Source organism: Lynx canadensis, chromosome B4, assembly GCF_007474595.2.
Source record: "Lynx canadensis isolate LIC74 chromosome B4, mLynCan4.pri.v2, whole genome shotgun sequence".
In the NCBI taxonomy this organism is placed as follows: domain Eukaryota; kingdom Metazoa; phylum Chordata; class Mammalia; order Carnivora; family Felidae; genus Lynx; species Lynx canadensis.
The window spans coordinates 62,190,738-62,216,381 of record NC_044309.1 but is presented as its reverse complement, the minus strand read 5'-3'; the positions used below and the strand labels follow the sequence as shown (position 1 = coordinate 62,216,381).

The 25,644-nt window shown below is 39.6% G+C and overlaps 1 protein-coding gene across 1 annotated transcript in view; it reads left to right on the top strand.

Annotated features, from left to right (window-relative positions):
• TMTC1 (transmembrane O-mannosyltransferase targeting cadherins 1) overlaps nt 1–25,644 on the top strand; it is a 275,547-nt gene that overhangs the window by 25,443 nt on the left and 224,460 nt on the right. The window contains exons 3-5 of the mRNA XM_030322084.1: nt 5,776–5,849; nt 9,043–9,219; nt 13,241–13,447. Coding sequence (XP_030177944.1) covers nt 5,776–5,849; nt 9,043–9,219; nt 13,241–13,447 — 458 coding nt within the window. The remainder of the gene's footprint in view (nt 1–5,775; nt 5,850–9,042; nt 9,220–13,240; nt 13,448–25,644) is intronic.

Here is a 25,644-nt window from a genome sequence, read left to right as displayed (position 1 = left end):
GAGCAGGGGAGGGACACAGGGAGAGGGAGACACAGAACCTGAAGCAGGCTCCAGGCTCTGAGCTGTCAGCACAGAGCCCAGTGCCCCACAGGAGGAGGGGTTTAGTTTCAACATATTGGTCCGATCAAAGATTTGCTTCCTTAATTATGTAATCAGCATATAGTAAATGAATACTTGTTTGGTGCAAGCACTGTGCTAGGTGCCAAGAGGTTATGTGGATGGATAAGGGGTCCCTACCCATAATTTGTTCACCAGCTCCTAAAAAAGCCAAAGAACATACACATAAATACATACAAGACAAAACAATATGTTGTAATAAAAAAAATCATTTCCAATTTAAGTATGCAGGAACAAATTCATTTATTTACTCAATCTTTCAACAAATAGATTGCAGAGGGTATAGCACTGACCAAGGTATACGCAGACCTTTCTTCGTTGAAGGCCTGTGATTCTTGGAAGAGTTTTCTTTTATTGTCTCTCTCTTTTTTTTTTTTTTTTTTTTTTTAGAGACAGCAAGCAGGAGAGGGGCAGAGAGTAAGGTTGAGAGAGAGAATCCCAAGCCTGCTTCATGCTGTCAGGTCAGAGCCCAATGTTGGGGCTCGATTCCATGAACCATAAGATTGTGACCTAAGCCTAAATCAAGAGGCAGACGCTTAACCGACTGAGCCACCCAGGTGGCCCAGAAGGGTTTCTGACAGTATATTTCTGGGGAAATCATGGGAAATTTGTATGTTTTTCTGAATCCTGAATCATGAGAAAAATAAGTAGAGAAATTGGGAAAATGGGGAATATCATTGTAATTCCCTTGTAGGAATAAAACTTAGCAATCATTATAGAAACATTATTGGTTGGAAGGAATGCACTTGACTTATGTCAAGTCAAAAGCAAGAGCAGGAAATGCTGATACATGGAGCTGAAGGTTAAGGTCAACATTTCCAGAACTGGGACAAGAGCACTTAGGAGAGAATTGGTAGTGATCTAATCAGTCATTCTGCCTTTCAGCTGTTGGATGTGTTAAGTGTGTGTTTCCTGTCCCTGTCTAACACTAATGGGACTCATTCTTGCAGATGGAACAATCAATAACTTGATACACATGCAATACTTTGTACAAATCCTATGAATGTTATTCTAAGAAATAACAAGTTTTGGGGACAAATTAAATTCTTAATTGGTAATTTCCACATGTGATTCTGTTAAGCTCACTAGGACCTAGATCTGAATGTTACATTGTTTCCATTCTACCCCGGTGATGTTCACTCATTTTTTCCATTACTTGAGTATGTGTTACAGAGTTCAGTTCTCAAGTTACAGCTACCCTTTTGCTGATGAAAACCTGCAGTTTGAGGCAGAAGTACATGCTATCCATCTGCATGTATTTTTGGCTGGGTCCTTTGTATTTCCCAGCACCCTACAGTTCAGCCTACGTTGTCATAGAATCAAACCCAGGAGCTCCAACTTAGCATCCCAGTTTGCTTCCCATTGCCCATTCCTGTCCATTTTCATTTACTCCATGCTTTCATCCCTTTATGCTTTACCTTCCAGAAACACCTGTGTTTTGAGACTGGTCTTTCCTCTGCCTGGAATGCTTCTGTGTTCCTTCCCTGGCCCAGGATTCACATTCCCCTGTCTTCAACTTACTGAGCCCTTCTTGCCTCTCCTTTAGATGTTAGTGTATAACACCAGCCTTTCCATGAAGCCTTCCCAGATTCTACAGTCAAAATTAATCTCTCCATTCTCTCATGGCAATGATTTCTCCTCTTTATGATACATGCAGTACCCTCTTTTGACTCCCAACCAGATGTTAAACTCCTTGAGGCAGGTTATGTCCCTCCAGCTGGCACAGTACCTGGCAAATAGGAGGCACTTGGAAAATGTTTGTTGAGTGGAATAAATCATGCAATTACTGAACATGATGCTACCGACTAATTGAATCACAGTGAAAGTGAATGGTTGGTCTTGACATATAGTAGTTGGTGTCAAGCACCTTGTTTTTAAGACATCTAACCCTCTTGCCCCAGAGACCCCAGCTCAACAGGGATATAGAGTAGGTGTTCAGTGAATGCTTGGTGGTTTGAAACTGGCCACAGAGTCTGTCACTGTTAGCATTAACATTTCAACAACCCCTCTGAGCTTCCGCTCCAAGGGACACTACATTCTTTATATCTGGGCACATCCAGCTGGCACATTCTGCTGCTGCTGCTGCTGCTTCCCAGAAGCACTAACTGGCTGCAATTTGAGAAGTAGGCTTCAGGCTCCTTTAGCACGTTAGTTATGCTTGCCTAGCTTGTGATTGCCTCATCCCAACTTGCTACACCCAATATCAGCTTGCACCTCTTGCTGTTGTGTGAGTTGGCCACATCAGTTGTGCTGTGGTGAGCGTCCCTCTGGGTCCAGATGTGTGGCTTTCTCCCAAGACTTTGTTGCTAGTGAGTTGGGCTCTCTGTTTAGTGTTCTAGAGGCCTCGCAGGTGATGCTGAGCTCAATGCTCAGAGATGTGGTGGTGTAGACTGAGCAGATCTGGGCTCACAGTGAACCTGTGTGCAATTGTTGCTCTACAGACTGTAAGTCTGAGCTAGTTCTGACGCTGAGGTGACACCATATTGTCACTGTGTACCTCCTTTGTGTCATGCCATCTTCCTGATTTAGCATGCAAATGCCTTATAAATGAATGGATCAATGAACAGTGGATAGTCCAGGCAGCCACATTAGCTAATAGCTTTTAACTCTGTACTGCTAGTGTAATTCTTTGGCTGTATCCAGTTTTCTCTTGGTGTACATTGGACTTGAATTTTTCTCAATATGTGACTTGCTGTCAATCCATATGCAGGTATATAACTAAATTACGTTCTATTTATATTCTTAACTAATATATTCATTTATCTAATGAAGTTTATATATATATACACTTTATATATATAAAGTATATATATATACATACATATATATATATACATACATATATATATATGTAAACTCATTAATTATAACAGTAACGTGAGATGTGGGTGTTATACTCATTTTAAAGATAACAAAACCAAATCCCAGAAATTAAAGATAACAAAATTGAGTCTCATTCAAATGGCAAGAGAAGGAGTCTGTATTCAAGCCTTGGATGGTTTAGTTCCATGCATGTGTCATTCCCTCTTCTTTATGAATGCAAAGTGTGCTCATTATATGAGAGTATTTATAGGTACATTTCCCAGAACTCTATTTTCCACTATTAATTATGGTTGATTCTCTAACACACTGTGGACTTCAGGTCCTCTGTGGTTTGGGTGATGCTGTTCTCTGTGCCTGAAATGTCAACCCTGTTCATTTCCCTTGTGAGGTCTGACTCATCTTTAAGATCCAGCTCATACATAGCCTTTTTTGAAGCATTCTTTGAACCATCCTCCATTTTTTTCCTTTACAGTTTTGTTTCTTGGATTTCAAAAGAGTAAGAGAAATGCACACACATTTTAAGTAGTAATGAAATAATACAAAGATTTATAAAAAGCTGTCTGTCCTCTACCCCTCTTCCATTTTAGTACCTTTCTAAAGTAACACATTAAAAAAATAATTTTAAACCTCAAAAATACAGTGACCATATACTCTTTATCCAGACTCATCAATTTTTAACATTTTGCCACATTTGTTTTGTCATTCTTCCTCTCTTTCTCCCTTAATATATAAAAATATTATTTGTATTCTGAAGTATTTGAGAGTAGGTTGTGTAATTCATGCCTCTTTGCACCAGAATAATTTAGTTGTGTATTTTCTAAAACCAAGGCCATTAGTCATTCTCTTCAGTCTCCTTAAGTTTGGAGTAGTTACCAGTCTTCGTTGTCTTTTTATAATATAACTCACAGCTTTAAATATAATTTAAAACTTATATTTAATGTGCATAATATAAAATGTTTACATGATGTTTATTATAACATTGCAGTTGATGTTATATAACATATATAAACATTGATATTATATCAAATGATTATAATGTATATAACACATATACAAAGTATAACATGATTTATATATATGTTAAAATTTATAATATATAAATAAAAATAGTATAACTATATATTGTATGTAAATACATATAGAAATATGTAAAAATATAAAATATATAAGTTGTTAATACATAATATATGCACATGTAGTAGATTATGCAGGTATAATATACATACATGTATTATATAATAATATCATATATGTAATATTATAATACATTAGATTATAGGAGTTGTAACATAATAAATCATGATATGGTATAAATTAGAACATATTAAAATACTGGAATTTTAATGTTACCAGATAACGTATAATTGTTGTATTTTATACTTTATTAATATAAAATATATTTATTTACGTATTTAATCGAACATTCCTCATCCTGGGTTTGTCTGATGTTTTCTCATGATTACATTCAGGTTATGCATCCTTGGCTGGAATTTGACAAAAGTGATATTGTGTCCTTCTCAGGGTATCATGTGCAGAGGCATGCCACATCCATTGGCCCTTTATTGGTGAAGTCAAGTTTGAACCTCCAGTTAAGGTGTAATGAGTTTTCTCCATAGTGTAGTTATTCTTTTTACTTTTTCATTTAACAAGTAATTGATGAGGACATGCTTTGAAGCCCTACTAATACGCTTTGCCTCACCAAACCTTTATACCCTAGATTTAGCATCCACTGGTATTTTGTGATGTTTCTTGCTCTATCTAATCTTGACTCTTTTGGAAACAAAATGGCTATTTGTCAGCTGCACTATTCCCTCTACATTCATTAACTTGCTTTTTAATGTAAGGAAGAGATTTCTATTATTTTCCATTCACTTGCTTACTGTATTTATGTGTGTACTTATATTGTGCATTCATTCATCCATCCATCAATATCAGTATGCATTCATGGATGTCTGGTTTTTTTAAATGGTTTATTTTATTATCGTCTTTACTTATTTTGATGTTCAAATGGTCTGATATTTGGTCGGTGGGAGCCCTTTGTCACCAGCTTCTGTGCCCTTTTGACACATACTTGTCACTTAAAAAAAAATTTAATGTTTATTTATTTTTGAGAGTGTGAGTGGGGAGGGGCAGAGAGAGAGGGAGACACAGAATCTGAAGCAGGCTCCAGGCTCTGAACCCTTTAGCACAGAGCCTGACGTAGGGTTCGAACTCCTTCGCCTCAGCCCTGGAGTCAGCCACTTCTCCAAGGACCCCCGTTCTCCTTAGTGGAGGAATGTGTGTGGTCAGCGCCAGGATGACTCTTTGCTAGTGGGGTAGCTTGCGTTTAGGCTCTTTCAGTGACAGAACTAAGAAACACACTGACACAGACATACATACATACATGGCCATCAAGAGTTTATACTCATTCCTGTTTTTACCAGAATTATTGTTTCCTAAACTTATTTTTTTCTAGTACTCTGTAAATATCTTCTGCTCTGTTAGCACTCTGCTGCCTGAAGACTAGCACAGTGTCTGGCCTTCAGTCATTACTCAGAAAATATTTTTGAATAAATCAACAAAGGAATAAGCTTTGGTGATATGAATTGGCCTTCTATAGAAGAAAGGTTAAAATGCAATTAAGCATGAAAATATTTTCTCTTCCTTCCTTTTTTTTCCTCCTATAAACTTATCGTTATATATATGATACAAGAGGTGGTTAGTCATAAGTCAACTTTTGAAGAAGAATGTGTTTTCTTATTTTATCATACTTTTCATTCATCTAAAAACGAATCCATTCTATAACGGTTTCCTGAAAGTGACTTTCTGAGGTTTTTATCTTTTCAAACTTTCTAGGTGGCTGGAATTGTTGGCAGAGCTGACGTGTTAGCATGCCTGCTGTTTCTGTTGGCCTTTCTCTCCTACAATAGGTATGTATGTATGTATGGCTAAGAATGCCCTTCTGTGTGGTTACAATAATGCTGTCCCCTTGGGAATTTCTGTCATGTTGGGGGCTGGGGGGTAGTGCGGACTCTGAGCATCTGCCTGAGAGATGAGGGAGGCTTCTTGGCAGTAAAAAGCTTAGAAAGCTTCATGGAGATCAGGATAGGAAACCTGCCCTTACCAAATGCAAGGCTGCTCTCTCCTCCAGCCATATTCTCAACTTTGTCATAGCCTTTTAAAGGAACTGCTCTCCTAGTGCTCCTTGCTTCTTGATTATTCCTACTTGTCATTTCTTACTGAGAATGGAATTTGAAATCTTCGCTCCGAGCCAGTATATATTGGATATGGTCCTGTCTTCCATTTGGCCATGATTGGTTTAATTCCTCCTGTTCATTTTGGTCCTAATTTTTTTTTCCTCTTTATTATCCTCACGAAAGTAGCTCAGAGCTTAAAATAACAAGGCTGAATTAGAAGTAGTATTTCTCAACCATGGTTTTCTAATATACACACCCTTTCATCAAAACACAGAAGTTCCTTGCTTTGGGATACTGAAAAGCAATAAAATAATTTCCCATTATATAGTGTCCCTTCTCCCCCAAAGTGCTCAGATTCTTACTTGAGTTGTGACATGGCCACATAGGGAAAGGGGCAGGTTAAAAAGAGAATAGGAGCAAGGTGGATGGCTCAGAGAGTGGCCCAGAAAAGGGGAGAGTGAATCCTGTTACCCTACTTTGTGGAGAGATGTCTGGTTAGGGATTTATGAGCTTTGATCTTTGGCTCAGTTTGATGACCTACCATCTTACAGAGCCCCGGGACCTTGAGAAATACAATTCTAAACAAGTGGTTCTCAATGTGGGACACTTTTGCCCTTCCCCTGGGGATATTTGACAATTTCTGGAGACACTTTTGCTTGTCGTTAAGTGGAAAGGTGTTACCGGTTGGCATTTAGTAAGTAGAGGCCAAGCATCCTACAATGTTCAGTACAGCCCTAACAACAAAGAATCGTTTTCCCCAAAATGCTAGTAGTACCAAGATTGAGATTGAGAAGCCCTGTAACAAACAGGTTTAGACCTTGGATGATCAAGAATGAAAAGAATTAATTCTTATGAAATTTCGGTTTAACGAGTGGAGCCTTTTCTTAGTACAGGTTTCCCCTGCTATCTGAAAGTAGAGCATTTCTCTGAAACCTTTTGTAAGCTGAAATGGCTCAAAGTGACGAAGCAATTACCGTTAATTTCTATGGAAAAATTGGGGGCATTCCCAGACCCAAAAAACAACTTCTCTTAGGCTTTTTCTGATATCTTAGGACACATCTTGCTAATGAATGCACAGAATAGATGGAGATAAGGCACAGAGGCTCACACGGTTCAGCTCTCTGGAGGCTTGGGACTGAGATGCTGGGTGTGGTTCCCGGGAAGGAACTTGTTGGGGGCTGCCCCTGCTGCTGTGGGTTCCTAACAGCACCTCTACAATGGTTCCTAACAAACAAATGCTGTTTTTGCTTTTCACCTTTTTTCGTAAAAGCAAAGACCCTCTTCAGATTTCTTTCTGTTAGTGAAAATAGGTATGAAGGTAGGTCTTTCATAAAAGTAAAGTGGCAGTAATGTGAACTTTTGAAAAGCGGGGGATACCTGTGTGGTATTAGGCCTCTATTCCTGGCTCTGTGACTTTCTACAGAGTCACAAAGCTAATCGTATGAAGTGCTGTTGTGAAAATCTTAGAAATATAAATCCAAATTCACCAAGTAGTTGCTTCCTGTTTGCTCCGGTATTAGAACAAGATTCACAGTTGCTGTTGGGTTTAAACTTATTCTGGGCAGCTTTTGCTGTGTCATTGATATATTCGGGAACATGATGAGGCCAGCAGCGTGTCCGTATCTGTGTGATAATGAGCCGTGGTATTACAGTTTCTGTTGTGCGTGCCATTCTCAATTTTAGCAATGTAAGCTCTAGACCAGCTTAAGAGGAAAATGCGTATCTGCCACAAATTTGGCATATAATTTTAGGTGATTGTTCCAAGACATACCAGTGAGAGTCAGGTGTCGCAGCTACAGAAATATTGGCCTTGCTTCAGAGGATTAGGGGCAAATGGGTGTGGCACCTACTGAAGGAATAGTGATGAGTTTTGGTGTGGGCTGATTCTATGATATAAGGTGAAAAAAGGATTTATAGGTCTAGGAGACTTTTGAAAATCCCTGCTGGAAATTATACTGAGGAAAAAAGACACTTTATCTAATACATCTCCTTGGAAAATAAATTTAAAAATACAAATTAACCAGAAGAAAAGAAAAAGGCCAAATCATCTGTATTTTCATCACAGAAAAATGAGGATTCTGTATATCTACTGACTGATTTGTGTATAGAAGTATATAAAACACTTTCACTAGAATAATAATAATGATGTGATAGCCACTCCACATGTAATAAGTCATTTATGTAATCCTGCCTGCAACACTGTGATCCCATTTCATATATGAGGAAACCGAGGCCCTGAGAGGCATACTAACCTGCCCCATAATACCCTGTTAGTTAACTGCAAAGCTGTGATTTGAACCCAGGGAACCTGGCTCCAGAGTTCATGTATATGGCTTAGTAACTCGTATTATTCATTTAAAATATATTGACCAAATATCCTTCCATGTCACTAACTGTATCTTTATGGTATCATGTTAAGTGTTTTTGGTTGGGGGGACGCCTGGTTGACTCCTTCAGTTGGGCGTCCAACTTCATCTCAGGTCTTGATCTCGTGGTTCATGTGTTTGAGCCCCGAATCGGGCTCTGTGCTGACGGCTCAGAGCCTGGAGCCTGCTTCAGATTCTGTGTCTCCCTCTCTCTCTGCCCCTCCCCTGCTCACACTTGGTCTCTGTCTCTCTCAAAAATAAATAAACGTTAAAAAATTTTTTAAGTGTTTTTTTCAATATCCATTTGTTATATGCCATCTTTTATCATAATTTATGTGTATTTTAATTTAAATACCAAAGTTCAGTGTTGTTGGGCATTTACTTTTTTCATCTTTGCAATATTAAATAACTCTGTGATGAATATTCACGAAGAAATCTTTGTTCACCTACTTACTTAGAATACGATGAAATTGAGTTAAATCATATTTTTTAAAAAGTTGGTGTTTGTCAGTGACCCATATTTCTTCTTAGATTAAAAGAGTCTCAATCTTGTTTTCCAGGAGTGTGGACCAGCGTCATGTTGGGGAATGTTTCCCTCCCACGGTGTCTCCCTTCTTCTTGCTGCTCAGTTTGTTGCTGGGGACCTGTGCGATGCTGGTGAAGGAGACCGGCATCACAGTGTTTGGAGTGTGCCTGGTTTATGATCTCTTTTCCCTATCCCACAAGCAAGAGAAATCGTAAGTAATTTTTAAGTTTTGCCATCAAGCAGAGTGTGCACAGAGAATTACTTAGATCAATAGCTTTCAAACTTTCATTCAAAAATAAATAAATAAAAGTACACTCTTGTGTTAAATGTAACCTCTTGGCCCATAAATTAGTAAGTCTTGTTTTGTTAAAATAAATGCATCAGATATGTTCAAACTCTTCACACTTTATAAAAGTCAGTGAGGACCGTAAAGATTTTGGGAGCCCCAAATTTGGAATTGGCAAGTATCCATGCTGATTACAGGTTTCTATCGCTAGATTGTTTCGGTTGCATACTATGGAGACCTCTTGATTCACAAAGAGAAGTGGTTGCAAATGGTGACAGGTTTTTTTTAATAGCTTGCCTTGAATCCCTGCATTCAAATGCGTGTTGTCTATCAAAAAGCACTGCTAAGTTGGAACCTGCTTACTTGTTCTAAGGATGATGCTGTTACCTAAGAGTTTTGGGAGTCTCGTTTTGGAATTCTGCAAAAGGCCAGTCTAAACGATACAGGAATACTCACATGTTATATTCAAATTAAAGGTCAATTTTAATTAGTAGCCCATTTTCACTTAAAGAATTTAAGCACATTAAAAAAAAAAGAATTTAAGAACATTCATTATATCCTGTAGTTTATAGATGGTAAGAATGCTGTGGCACATTAAAAGTTGAAGCACATACTATATTTTTCTTTCTCTATCAAATCCATAATTACTTACAGTTTGACATGCAGACCCCATTTTTCAGTAATTATAAGGCCCTTACTTTTGAACTCTTAAAAACGTGGTTGATTTATTCTTCTGCTTTATCTGATGAAGAATTTTAGCTTAAAAAAAAATCTTGCCTTTTTATCCCATTCCCTACCTCTTTATACTCCTTGACATAAAGATAAGAGCAGTGTTATTGAGTGGCAACAAGCTGAGATGAGTCATTAAATTCTGATCACCTTCCTGCCTGGGCGTGCTTGGAGATAATTTAAATAGACTTTAGTGCTCTATTGGCTCTCTGTAAATCTCAGAGGCGTGTAAAAGGAAGGAGCTCAGTTATCATTTTGACCTAAGCTCCTGCCAAGAAAGCTGTGAGCCAGAGGACCTCCCCTTGGCTTCTATGAGAATGCCTTTCCTCTGCAACCTCTCAACCAATGGGAGTAATGGCAGTGCCTGCCTTACTTTTTACAAACAACCTATCAGCTCATCTTGCTTCCCACTTCCTTCTTGCATCATTTTTGTCTCCACCTCCTAACCCCTTTCTGCTTTGCTCACTGATAGCAGAAAGCTGGCTGCAGACCCTCTCCTGTGGTCCAGTCCAGAGCATTTTAACTTCATCACCGAAGTCGTGTCTCCTCTGGGCTTGGGACTTTCCAGGCCACCGTTGCCTGTATACAGCATTCTTTTTCATCTGGCCACTGTTGAGCCAGGCTTTTTTCAAAAGGGATAATTGTCTCTTTTATTTCTTTAATAATTGTTTCTGGCCTTCATTAGGCTAAACTGTTAGAAGTTCTATGGGAGAAATCATATTGCTAATATATAGCTCAGAAGGTGAAAAGCTTCTAGCCTCTGCTTTGTTTTTTAGAAACTTTTGGCTCTCATAACCAGCAGCTCTGCATAAGTGGAGACATTCGTTCTTTCCTTCATCTTTTCTCTATCCATTCAATACATACTCATTTTGTGCCTGACCAAGAAGGAGATAGAAGATTTCTTCCCCCCAAGGACATATGCAATATCAGGGAAGACAGACATTGTATAAGTAATTCCATGAGTAACTGATTACAGTTGTGAAAAGTGGTAGGAAGGAATGGAGAGCATGTACCAGGGAGACCTGGCCAAAAATGGTTAATATCTCTTGAGTTCTGTTCATGTGTCAGGCACTGTGCCACACCATTTACAGGCTTGAAGTCACTTAATGCCCACAATCGCTGTTGGCCTCATTTTACGGAGGAGAAAACAGAATCACAGAAGGTAACCCCTCCAGAGTCACCCAACCCCAGGATTGAGAGAGCCCTGTCTGTGCGACTTCAGAGCCACAGGTCTGTCCCTGAGCACCCCTGCCTGCATGGAAGGAACACAGAGAAGGGACCTAGAGACCTCCCAGGACACCTGCTGCTCATGGCCTAGGCTCACATTTGTACCACGAGGTCAGCTCAGAGGTTCTGAGTGTACTGGGGATCATGACGCTTTTGAAAATTTACAGAATTGGGGCCCCCCGGGTGGCGCAGTCGGTTAAGTGTCCGACTTCAGCTCAGGTCAGGTTTGTGGGTTTGAGCTCCGCATCGGGCTCTGTGCTGACAGCTCAGAGCCTGGAGCATGCTTCGGATTCTGTGTCTCCCTCTCTCTCTGCCCCTCCCCCACTCACGCTCTGTCTCCCCCTGTCTCAAAAACAAAAAAAAGTTAAAAAAAAAATTTTTTTTTAAATTCACAGAATTGTGTCCCCTTTCCCCAGAATCATGTATACACACACAGTTTTGTACAGATTCTTAGGGCTCTCCTTCCACTTTATCTGTTCATTCAAAAAAAATTTTTTTAATGTTTATTCATTTTTGAGAGACAGAGACAGAGCATGAGTGGGAGAGGGGCAGAGAGAGAGGGAGACACGGAATCTGAAGCAGGCTCCAGGCTCTGAGCTGTCAGCACAGAGCCTGATGTGAGATCATGTGAGATCATGGCCTGAGCCGAAGCCAGACGCTTAACTGACTGAGCCACCCAGGCGCCCCTTATCTGTTCATTTAGAGTAAACCTCTTGGTACTAAGTTGTTCTTGAGGTCTTTTATCATATGATCCAGGAGCAGGAAAAAAACAGTAACAGAAACAAATGTTGGGAGACTCGCCTACATGAAGAGCAATTTATTCCTAAATTTTAGTATTAGACCATAGAAATGGAGTGGCATTTCTTAGATTTGACATCACTTTTAGGAAGAAACATTTTCAGTGAAAGAGCAACTCCTGAAAGTTAAGTTTCTTTTTACTTTTCTTTCTTTTCTAAAAAATTTGATATAATTTCCAACATGCAGAGAATAACATTTCCTGACTCCTGTCCCTAACCTCTTTCTCTAAAAGTAACCATAATCCTGAACTTGTCACTTTTCATTTCTATGATTATCTTTATGCCCTTACTTAGTATGTATATACCAGTGAATACCAAAGAGTATCTTTTAATATATTTTTAAACTTTATATAAATAGTATCACTTGCTTTTCTCTTTGAGATTTTTGAGGTACATCATTGTCCATATGTGTAGCTATAGTACATTCATTTTAACTGTTGTACAGTATTTAATTATCACAATTTATTTAACTCTTTCTGGATTTGGAATTTAGGTAATTTTCACAGCTTGTACTATTGTAAACTATGCTGCAGTGGATTTTTTTGTGTGCAAATACATGTGAGCTTCTCTCGGGCATAACCATAGGAGTGGACTTACTGGGACCACGGGTAGATGCACGTTCACTGTGTCCCGTGCTCAGACATTGCTCCTGAAATGATTGTAGCAGTGTCTAAGAACCCCCTTTCCTTTTTTCCAAATGCTGGACATCATTCAGTGGTATCAGACGTTTTAGTTTCTGTTCGTTCAGTGATTATGAACTCTGTCTCAGAGGATTCATGAAAGAAAATGTAATCGGTACATTGGATGGATCAACTATGAGCAGTATTTTACAAGATCAAAATTATGTAAATCCCGAATATCATTTCAACCAAGTATTTTGAAAGAAATCTATATTTGGAGGATGAAGCATGAAGAAGAGGGTGTGTGTGTGTGTTGGTGACCATGTAAGAGGGACTGAGTCCTAGTCTTCTGTAGTAGTAAGTCAGTATAAGTTCTAAAATAAAAAGAAATATGTTCTCTTGTTATTTTTAAAGCATTGCGATACGTACCAGAAACAAAAGAGGTGAAAGACTTGAGCATGGCTGCTTCCAGGGAACAAGACCGTGGAGTGGGCCAGGGGACTGCTGTTTCTCGTTGCAAACCTTGTCATTCTGTCTGACTTTGTTTCTGCTCCGTTCCACATACACAATTAGGAGCAATGGGGTCATCCATCAGCGCAGCCCGCAGCAGCCTGCGAGTCCCCCGCCCCCGTCACTGCCCCCGCAGCCTCACCGGGAGAATGGGAAGCAGCATCGATTTCCTCACCGAGGAGCTTGGGGTGGCTGCCACTCACCGTCGCCACCAGAACCCAAGAGCAGTGGATTCCCAGTGTCTCCTGGAGCTATGTGGTCCATGATGAGGTACTGAGCTGGGCTCCCCACGCCCATGTTTGCCATCCAGCACCGCCTGGTGCAGCATGGCTTGGCGGGAGAAATCAAACGTTGAATGTTTTTTTTCCTGACTTCCCTTCTCTCTCTCCTTGTTTCCCTAGCTCCATTCTTCTTTCCCTCCCTCCGTCCCTCCTTCTTTCCCTTCTTCCCTTTTCTTTGTATTAGATTTAGATAAGAAAGGAGTAGTTAAGAAGAAGCAAGTAGAAGCCCTGCTGTCTGCTTTGATTTGGAAGCACGGGGTGAGATGTGGATCTTTGAGGCCTCAGTTAAGAGGAACAAACACTGTACCGTGTCCTCGGTGGAGGAGACTTGCAGTGGAGAGCAGGCACCCTCAGTTTCCCGGGGGAGGAGAGCACTCTGCCTCCATGCTCCCTCCACCTGCTTGTTGTATGTGATAGGAATTTATTACAGCACAGATATGGGAGGAAGCCCAGGGGACTCTGCTTCTCAGGAATGTTTTTGAGGATGCAGGAAATCTTTTCTAAGTCATGGAATTTTCTTTCCCTTTAAGAATATTTTGACCTAGCCATGAAAATTAACATAGATTTACCAGAACGGGTACTCACTAAATTAGGTTGCCTCTAAAATAGCTCAAGCCATGGGCAAGTTAGAATTTAATAAAGATGGAAATTAGATTCATTCTATTAGCACGTTACCATTTCAGATTGCTGTTCTTATTCCTCTGTGCGGTCCCAGAAAACTCTTGTTTCAGGGTCTTAGTTTCCAATTATTTCTGCCTTTGCCTGTTTTTTTTTGTTTTTGCTTTTGTTTTTTTTTTTGTTTTTTGTTTTGGATCTTGCTTCATTCATCAACAAATATCTGTTGAGCATCTCTCATGTGCCAGGCACTGTTTCATGCACCAGAGATGTCTTGGTGAATAAGGAGGACAAGGTTTTTGCTCCTGTGTAGCTGATTTTCCAGTAGAGGAAGACAGATACTAGATAACCACCAAGGAATGGACAGAGTGATAGAGAGTGATGGAGAGGGGTGGGCTGGCCTGGCCTGGCCAAAGTTGTGTCGGTTGGTCCGGGAAGGCCTCCTGAATCCTTGTGAATGATAGGAGGAGCTAGTCCTGCAAAGACCTGCCAAGATCTGGACAGAGGGCTCCAGCCTTGGAATGAGCAAGTGGGAATTGAAAGGGGGCAAGGTCAGGGAGGGGGAGAGGTCAGGATGGGGGCAGGCCCAGATCATGAAGGGCCCTGTTGTCCACGAAATCAAGTTTGGGTTTTATTCTGGGTGGAATAAAGGTTTTTTGTTTGTTTAAGTGTGGAGAGAAATGATTACATTTCATTTTTAAAAAAATATTCCCTGACTTTGTCGTAGTGCATGATGTGAGGGGGCAAGAGTAAAGCAGGGAGGAGGGTTCGGAGGCTTTTATACAGATTAAGTGAAAAAGAAAGGTCCTGCCCAAGGGTGACAGGCTGGGATGAAGTGCTGTGTTGGATTTGGGACATCTCTTGGATATAGATCCCAGGACTTGCTAATGCTTGGGATGAAGAGGGGTAAGGGAAAGGCAGGAAATGTGGATTTTAGGGTTTCTGGCTCAAACAGTTGAGTGGATGGTGGTGCCAGTTACTGAGAGAGGAAGGCTAGGGGAGAAATAGGTTTCCTGGGAGTTGGAGGCAGGATGAAATCACAGAAATGTGTGAAATTCCTAAAGATGAAAGAAGGCAGATAAATAGTCAAAACACTGAGGAAATCTTGACTTTTTAATAGAGGACCATGGAGGAAAAGAAGATAACATTTGGGGAAATTGTACATTTTCTAAGGAAAGGCCATGGAGGAGAAAAAAGGAGGACTTAATAGAACATTGGAGACTTTTCAAGGTGGGTTTGACAATGTGACTCTCGTGAAGGAGGGACCATGTTGGGCTTTGCTCACATTTGTGTCCCCAGTTACTTTCATAGTGTCTGGTTAATCGTAGTTACTCAGATGTTTGTGAGATGAATAAATAAATGAGTTGATGGTAAGAAAGTGTTGGAATGAATCACAGAAAGAACATTTCCAGTGAATTTGGCAGTGAAGGAATGGTGGAAAAGGATGTTATCTGGAGGCTGTTAGGTGTTCGTTTTCATTCTTATTTTAAATTCACTGGACATGTGTGTGTATGTAGATAAGTTGCAGAGTGGAGAGATGAAAGACAGCAGCAGAGAGGGATGTGATGAAATATGAATACCAGGGGGATGCTGGTGAATGTTTAATACCTGGCTCTCCCAAAACAGGAAATCCTGACTTGTAGTGTTTGCCTGTTTCCACGTAAATACCGCTACCATGGCTCATTTCAGGCTACAAATGTGATGTCACTGACTGTGGAGTTGGGGGAAATGTACCAGAACCCACCATTATGTAGTATTTCCACTCTCTAGCAGACAACAGGCATAACCTCAAGAGCATAGATAATAGTAAAACGAGGTAAACTAGGAAGCGATGAGTTTTGAGTGTTTACCACCTTTGTCTTTAATACAATTGTAAAACTTAAGTTTAATTTAATTTTTAGTAGTGGTCATATTTAATAACTGGCCTGCAGAATTCCTAAAAATTTACTAGACATCTTCCATAAGCCAGTGTGAGTTAGCTCTAGCACACCAGTGAAGAAGGTCCTTTGGGAAAAGGAAGAAAATTTGCTTTCTGTTATCCATCTACTCTGTACCAGGAAGTGGGCGAGCACTTCCCCCATGTTACCCGTGTGACCATCACAATATCCATTTAGGGTGGCTATGACAGTTCCTGCTGCCAGGAGGAAATCAGAGATCTTAGAGGTTAAAAAACCTTGTCCACATTTACATAGTAAGTGTAAGGTCGGGATTGGAACTCAAGTTATTTGACCCCTAAACCTGTGCTTTGCTCGTTGGCCATGCTCTCAAGTCCAGAGTCCCTGGCGAGGATTCAGTTTTGGGGAGGAGATGCCTGTATCATTTTATGTGGAGCTTGCCTCTCTGTTGAACTCTCAGGAGGTAGAAAAATTCTCGCGATCATCCTTGGTCCACAGATGAGGAACCTTTTAACTTGCTTTCATATAGGGTTTGGTGCTAATGCATTGAATCAGATGACCTGCTTTCGTAGGTTACATTTTATTTTGTTTTGTTTTGTTTTTAATCTGAGCACCAGGGTATTATTTTAGAAACAACGGTGTCTGAAGAGCAGTATAACAGTACAGCCGGAACTGGGTCAGAGGCTTGCTGAGTTACCATGTTTGTGGGCAAAAGGATCATTTTCCCTCCCTTGAAAAGTGTCATGTATTTTCCCTCTTTGTAAAGGAAAAAGATTATATTTTGAGTATGCGTTTAATTAGTATTAAAATTGTTTTTGAAATCTACACTTGAACTTCTGTCAGAAGGTAGTCAGGTAAAGCAAATAAAAGTTCAAAAAGGCAGCTCTGTCCTAGTTCTAAAGATCTCTACAGAGAGTTTGTAAATCATGGCTCCTTTGTTACTTGATCCTGGACAAGTTATTATCTCCATGAGCCTCAGTTTCCTCATCTCCAATGACGAAAGCAGCAGTAATAACACTTTACTCTCTCTTTTTTTTTTCAATATATGAAGTTTATTGTCAAATTGGTTTCCATACAACACCCAGTGCTCATCCCAACAGGTGCCCTCCTCAATACCCATCACCCACCCTCCCACCCCCCATCAACCCTCAGTTTGTTTCAAGAGTCTCCTATGCTTTGGCTCTCTCCCTCTCCAACCTCTTTTTTTTTTTCTTCCCCTCCCCCATGGACTTCTGCCAAGTTTCTCAGGATCCACATAAGAGTGAAACCATATGGTATCTGTCTTTCTCTGTACGGCTTATTTCACTTAGCATCACACTCTCCAGTTCCATCCACGTTGCTACAAAAGGCCATATTTCATTCTTTCTCATTGCCACGTAGTACTCCATTGAATAACACTTTACTCTCAAATTGGTTGTCAGGACTAAGAGCAATCATACAGGTAATAAGCATGTAAATAGGTGCCTGGCACACGGGTGGCCGTTCGGCCCATGGCAGCCAGCTTCATCATTATTAGTAGTTAATATTAAAATATTTTCATTTTTGTGTGGGTTTCTAAACACCAGCATGCATCGTGAAAATGGTGAACCTGTAGTATGCAGGCAGGGGATGAGGAGTTTGTGTGTTTGTGTGGGACTTTTTTTTTTTTTAATTGGACCTCGAGCTTATTTGCTAGTGTACATTTGTACTGCATGTATAACATTAGGCTGGCAAAAAATTGGGCTGACACTATCACTTAAAATATATTCGGAAGATGGTGCACCTGGGCGGCTCAGTGGGATAAGCAGCCGACTTTGGCTCAACTCATGATCTCATGGTTCATCAGTTCGAGCCCTGTGTTGGGCCCTGTGCTGACAGCTGGGAGCCTGGAGCCTGCTTTCGGATTCTGCGTCTCCCCTTCTCTCTGCCCCTACCCTGCTCGTGCTCTGTCTCTCTCTTTCTCTCTCTCGAAAATAAATAAACATTAAAAGAAAAATGATTTCAGAAGTTGCTAAGTGCAGGGAAAAATCCCAACCCAGGAAAAAACCCTAAATTTATTTAGTTGCTGGTTTTTCTGTGTGATTTGGTGATTTATGGGCAGAAAGTGAAATAAAAAAACCTCAGACTTGGGGTGCACACTCTGGAATCAGATAAAATTTCAGTTGATACTATGTTTTACTGAATTACTCCATGTGAAATGAGGAATGTTTTGTATTCAACATTCCTTTCCTCATCTTCTTCATTATGTTAAATTCATTCACACATGGACACACTTTCCGTTTCGCGTTGGAAAGGTCAGTGAATTCTACATGAAATCTTATCCTCATAACTCCTATTGACATCTATATATAACAATATATAGTTACTCTTCGTATATATACTTGATTGATTTAATATTTAAATGACAGCGATCACAATAGGTGTTGAAGACAGTTCTTAGCTCATAGATTCTTGTTCGTTCCTCTTTTTTTCAGCTGGATCTGTCATGGGTCATTCATTCACTCAACAGTATTGCTGAGGCACCATTTTGGTATTAGGAATTTGGCCACTGCAAATAACAAAGCCCTGCCCTCATGAACGTGTGGGATGGTGGCCATGGGTGTTTTACTTAAATGAGCTCATTTTCTACCTTTGTGGGCAAGACAGTGGTTAGATATTTCAGTTCAGTGGGTCTTTAAAAAGTTTTTCTTGTAAATACTTTGCACATAGGCATGCAAATCAAGAAACTAAGACAAGTTTAGGACTATAGAACAGTTTAGCACCAAAGTGGATGTGAGGTAATTAAATTCAGGGGACTTAGGGAGGCATATAAATATTTTGACCTTCACTGATGGAATGGGTAACTGATCTTTTAAGTGTCCGTTTTAATGCTTATTTTGTAGACCTTGCATTGTATTCCTTTCTCCCCAAAGTAAGAAATGCCTGTGCAGGTTAAACTCCTGAGGTGGAATTTTGAACCTTTATCCACACATATGATCCAGTGAGTAGGGCAAGTGTGTTTCAGATAATCATTAATAGCCTCATATCAGCTTTGAGAGAAACTTAGCAGCAAAGTGAGATTTGCAAGTGACAAAAAAAAAATCTGTTGGAAACTCTGCATTACTGATGATAACTTAGTTCTCTTGTGTCCCTCAACCCTCAATTTTACATATTTTTTCTGTTGACTGATCTCAGATGAGCCCTTTTCTTCTTTCTTTTCTTTTTCTTTCCTTTCTTCTTTCTTTCTTTCTTTCTTTCTTTCTAAAATATAATTTATTGTCAAGTTGGCTCACATATAGTGTATACAGTGTGCTCTTGGTTTTGGGGGTAGATTCCCATGGTTCATTGCTTACATACAGCATACGAGTGCTCATCCCAACAAGTGCCCTCCTCAGTGCCCACCACCAATTTTCCCCTCCCCCCCATCCACCCTCAGTTTGTTCTCTGTATTTAAGAGTCTCTTGTGGTTTGCCTCCCTCACTCTCTGTTTGTAACTATTTTTTCCCCTTCCCTTCCCCCATGGTCTTCTGTTAAGTTTCTCGAGTTCCACATATGTGAAAACGTATGATATCTGACTTTCTCTGACTTATTTCACTTAGCATAATACCCTCCAATTCCATCCACGTTGCTGCAAATGGCCAGATTTCATCTTTCTCGTGCCAAGTAGTAGTAGTCCATTGTATTATAAAACTACATCTTCTTTATCCATTCATCAGTTGATAGACATTTAGGCTCCTTTCCATAATTTGACTATTGTTGAAAGTGCTGCTATAAACATTGGGGTACACGTGCCCCTTTTGAATCACTATTCCTGTATCCTTTGGATAAATGTCTAGTAGTGCTATTGCTGGGTCGTAGGGTAGTTCTGTTTTTAATTTTTTGAGGAAACTCCATGCTGTTTTCAAGAGCGGTTGCACCAAAATGAGCCATTTTCAATCTCATTCAGCTGCTGCTTTCAAAAATTTTATGACCAAGGGTGCCTGGCTGGCTCAGTCAGTGGAGCACGTGATTCTTGATCTTGGTGTTGTAAGTTCGAGCCCCATGTTGGGTGTAAAGATTACTTCAAAATAAAATGTTAAAAAAAAAATGAAATGACCAAATGAAAGAGGTGTGGCATTAACTAATAGGTCTACACAGAAAATTATCCAACAATTACAGGTGAAGTTTGTAGGTTCATAATAATAAATCTCCTCCCCTACTTTAAAAATCTCTTAATGCAAATGTGAATTTCAATGATGAATCCATGTTAAGAACACAGACCACCTCGTGGAAGTAGATATTAACTAAGATTTTATTACAAAGAGACTTTGCAAATTCTTCAGTTGGTGCTTATCATTTTTCCTCACTTTGCTTTGTTTAAAGATGAAATGGGCCACATTTTGCCAGGGAATTTTCTCTCTTCCTCAGTGGTATAAATTCTTTGGTCTTTAGTTGTAGTTCTTAGATGACTTCATCCAGATCACTATGACTTATTTGAGGGAGGTAGGCACATGATGGGTGGAGGACCAAGAAACCAATTAACTCTCAGGCTGCATTGTATGAAGACAATAACCAAATCAACTAGTATAATTATTGTTAAAATTATTGATTATTAAACAACTTTAGGGACGCCTGGGTGGCTCAGTCAGTTAAGTGTCTGACTTCAGGTCAGGTCATGATCTTACGGTTTGTGAGTTTGAGCCCCATGTCGGGCTCTGTGCTGACAGCTCAGAGCCTGGAGCCTCTTTCAGATTCTGTTTCCCTCTCCCTGCCCCTCCCCCACTTGTGTTCTCTCTCTCTCTCTCTCTCTCTCTCTCTCTGTCAAATAAATAAAAGTTAAAAAAAAAACAAACAAACATGGGGCACCTGAGTGGCTCAGTTGGTTAAACATCCGACTTTGGCTCAGGTTATGATCTTGCAGTTCATGGGTTCAAGTCCCGTGTTGGGCTCTGTGCTGACAGCTCAAAGCCTGGAGCCTACTTCACATTCTGTGTGTCCTTCTCTGCCCCTCCCCTGCTCTCTCTCTTTCTCTCTCTCTCAAAAATAAATAACCATTAAAAAAGTAAAACCAAATAAAAACAAAATACAAAAAAAAAAAGACTTTATAGGTCCTTACTCCATGAGCCTATTATTTGAGCATAATATCCAAATAATGTACTGTTCTGACTTTTGTCCCATACATCCTGAGCATATTCATAGTTTGTCAATTTCTCTTTAACATAGTGACCTGACCATAGCTTTTGCTAAGACCCTGTGGTACATTTTGGTGTCACTGAACTGCAGACATGCTTAGTGAGTGTAAAGGCACTGGAGAAGGAGGTGACTGATTGTGGTAGGTATTGGTCTTCCTGTGCAGAAAGAAATATTTTCCTGGGAAGGGTGAACAAATGGTGGAGTTTTGCTATAAGAATAATGGAAATGGTGGTAAATTTCTTTTTAAAAATTTTATTTATTTATTTATTATTTATTATTTATTTATTAATATTAAATATAGTTTAGTGTCAAATTGGTTCCCATACAACACCCAGTGCTCATCCCAACAGGTGCCCTCCTCAATGCCCATCGCCCACTTTCCCCTCTCCCCCACCCCCTATCAACCCTCAGTTTGTTCTCAGTATTTAGGTGTCTCTTATGGTTTGTCTCCCTCCCTGTCTGTAACTTTTTTTTCCCTTTCCCCTCCCCCATGGTCTTCTGACGAATGGATAAAGAAGATGTGGTTTATATATACAATGGAATACTACTTGGCAATGAGAAAGAATGAAATCTGGACATTTGTAGCAATATGGATGGAACTGGAGGGTATTAGGCTAAGTGAAATAAGTCAGGCAGAGAAAGACAGATATCATATGTTTTCACTCATATGTGGATCCTGAGAAACTTAATAAAAATTTTTAAAAAGTAAAGAAGTTAGTTTTAAGTCAGTGTTATCAGGCTTCTTTTTTGTTTTTGTTTTTGTGTTATTTTTTTAATTTACATCCAAGTTAGCATATAGCACAACAGTGATTTCAGAAGTAGATTCCTTAATGCCCCTTACCCATTTAGCCCATCCCCCCTCCCACAACCTCTCCAGTAACTCTCTGTTTGTTCTCCATATTTAAGAGTCTCTTATGTTTTGTCCCCCTCCCTTTTTTTATATTATTTTTGTCTCCCTTTTCTTATGTTCATCTGTTCTGTGTCTTAAAGTCCTCATATGAGTGAAGTCATATGATATATGTCTTTCTCTGACTGACAGATTTTGCTTAGTATAATACCCTCTAGTTCCATCCCCATTGTTGCAAATGGCAAGATTTCATTCTTTTTGTTTGCTGAGTAATACTCCATTATATATATACCACATCTTTATCCATTCATCCATCGATGGACATTTGGGCTCTTTCCATATTTTGGCTATTGTTGATAGGGCTGCTATAAACATTAGGGTGAATGTGCCCCTTTGAAACAGCACACCTGTATCCCTTGGATAAATACCTAGTAGTGCAATTGTTGGGTTGTAGGGTAGTTAGATTTTTAATTTTTTGAGGAACCTCCATACTGTTTCCAGAGTGGCTGCACCAGCTTGCATTCCCACCAACAATGCAAAAGAGAATCTCTCCACATCCTTGCCAACATTTGTCGTTGCCTGAGTTGTTCATGTTAGCCATTCTGACAGGTGTGAGGTGGTATCTCATTATGGTTTTGATTTGTATTTCCCTGATGATGAGTGATGTTGAGCATTTTTTCATGTGTCAGTTGGCCATCTGGATGTCTTCTTTGGAGAGGTGTCTATTCATGTCTTTTGCCCATTTCTTCACTGGATTATTTGTATTTAGAGTGTTGAGTTTGATAAGTTCTTTATAGATTTTGGATACTAACCCTTTATCTGATAATGTCATTTGCAAATATCTTTTCCCATTCTGTTGGTTGCCTTTTAGTTTTGCTGATTGTTCCCTTCGCTGTGCAGAAGCTTTTTATTTTGATGAGGTCCCAGTAGTTCATTTTTGCTTTTGTTTCCCTTGCCTCTGAAGACATGTTGAGTAGGAAGTTGCTGTGGCCAAGGTCAAAGAGGTTTTTGCCTGCTTTCTCCTTGAGGATTTTGATGGCTTCCTGTCTTACATTTAGGTCTTTCATCCATTTTGAGTTTATTTTTGTGTATGGTGTAAGAAAGTGGTCCAGGTTCATTTTTCTGCATGTTGCTGTCCAATTTTCCCAGCACCACTTGCTGAAGAGACTGTCTTTATTCCATTGGATATTCTTTCCTGCTTTGTCAAAGATTAGTCGGCCATACGTTTGTGGGTTCCTTTCTGGGTTCTCTATTCTGTTAGTGTTATCAGGCTTCTTAGTTATGAACTGTGTTTATTGCAATAATATCATTAATATGCCTTTAATGTTCATTAGTAGGGTTGATTTGCCAAGCTGGGCTTTCAAGTTCTTTCAAAGTAGCTTTTCCAAAATATGGAACTTACCGGAAAAGTATTCTCTTCTATGGCTAGAGAACTTTTTTTTCCTCTTACTATTTCTTTTTTTTTTTTTTTTATTTTTTTTTCAACGTTTATTTATTTATTTGGGGCAGAGAGAGACAGAGCATGAACGGGGGAGGGGCAGAGAGAGGGAGACACAGATCGGAAACAGGCTCCAGGCTCTGAGCCATCAGCCCAGAGCCTGACGCGGGGCTCGAACTCATGGACCGCGAGATCGTGACCTGGCTGAAGTCGGACGCTTAACTGACTGTGCCACCCAGGCGCCCCTCTTACTATTTCTTAACCATTAGTTGGGAGTGATGTTATTCTTTTTGAACCAGATCTAGAGTATATGGTAAGGCAGGAATTATCTTGATGAGTTTGACTGAAAGCTTATTATAATCTGCTTTGGTTCTTGAACTGAGCTCAGCACTAAAATGGATCATTTCAATAAAGTGTTCCTTGGATTCATTCAGAACTTAGCACTAAAAGCTTCTTCCAAATAAATCACATGCTAAGGAGGCAAAATTCCTTTTAATTTATGGATAGCAGTTGGTAGAGTTCCTAACTGCTGACAGCCCCTGGTTCATTCTGTTTAATCTTGATTGGGTACTGATTCTTGGCAATCTTCGATCCCCTGTGAATTTCAGTCAGTAGATGATAAGTTCTTTCGTCTCTCAGTGTAGAGCAATCAAGCTTAGGCATCTGCTTTCCAACTGGATGCACAGGGACATATGTTGAAAGAGAAAACTATCAGAATGTAGGCATTTCTGGTTGGCATGCAATTTTGTCACTGCCACAATAGGCTCTTAGAAGAGGATCCCAGGTCTCATACTTTTCCATTGCCTCACCAGTTTCTATATGGAGCACTCCACCTCTGTCCTGTGTGGTGGTTAAGAATCTGGGTGGCTTCAAGGCCACCAAACATCTCTCTCTTCTTTTTCAGAGCACAGTGAGGGCTCTTAGGATGGTTAGGTAGTGTAGTGCTGATTTCTTTGCTCTTTTAGTTAATGCTACTGGCATCCAGGTTAATAATTTTTTTCTCTTCTATCTTTTTAAATGTTAGCCTGCTGAGAGGTTGTAGAGTGATTGTGATGGCAGTATCAGTTCATCTTAACATTGTAAATACTCAGGGTTTATATAAATAACTCTTTCACAAGGAATTATTCTATGCCAGGCAATACATTCATGATGGTTTCAGATAATTTGGTGAGATGTACAGTTTGTTGTTCTGAAAACTGTCTGCCACGGGTTTCGATCTGGTAATATGTTTTGTAGATTAAATGTAACAGAATCTTAAAAATATGCATGCTTGAAAAAACCAGTTTTTTAAAATCCAACTAGGCTTTGGAGGGACCTCTTGTCCAGCAGAAGGAAAAAAGAATTGTGGAAATACAAATGAATGAAAATTTCCTTATTCAGAAGCCAGCATCGTGATCACGTATCGACATTACAGGTACCACTGTCACTCGCATGGAGTGTGTACTTACCAACTGCCAGAGATCGTGTTACAGGTTCTATGGGCAGCTTATAATTTTAATTTTTATAAAAACCTATGAGAGAGACAGTGTACATTGCCGTAAAGACCAGGGGTTCATATCAGAGTACCTGGTTTCTAATTCTGTTCCGCTGCTTACCATGTATGTGATCTTTGGCAAATTCCTTCAACTCTCTGTGTCTCCATTTCCTTGTGGGTGGGTGGCAGGAATACCGGTACCTACCCCATGAGGTTATTGGGAGGAACAAATGGGTTAATGTATGAAAAGAGCTTAAAATAGCTTTTCACTAATGGTAGTGTGGAGATTTAGCTCCCCTGGCCCCTCTATGCTTAATTTATACCAAAACCAATGTGGAAGAATTCTTGTTTAAAAATCTTCTTCTTGTCACACTCACCTTTTCTTTGCCACATTTATGAAAGAAAGTGGTATGGTATTGATCTTCCTTGTTTGTGATATTTAGTTATTTTCTCTTTTTATGAGTTTACAATATCGTAGAGGGAAATGATTATAAACGAGAAAGATTCTTGTAGCCATGATGGAAAGTTCATTGAGGTTTAGCAGGATTTTAGAATGTCTGTGCTACCACTTATTCTTAACTGATGAATGCCATCCTCATTACAAGTCTCAAAAGATGTCTTTAGAGCTATTTTTAGTTTATGAGATGAATAGTCAGCTTTTTAAAATTTTATGTATTTAGAATTACTATAGAATAAAACATCACGTTAGTCAACAAGTCATTAGGTTGAAAATAAAATAATAAAGACTTCATTTACCTAATAACCATATAGGAAGATGTGTTTCATG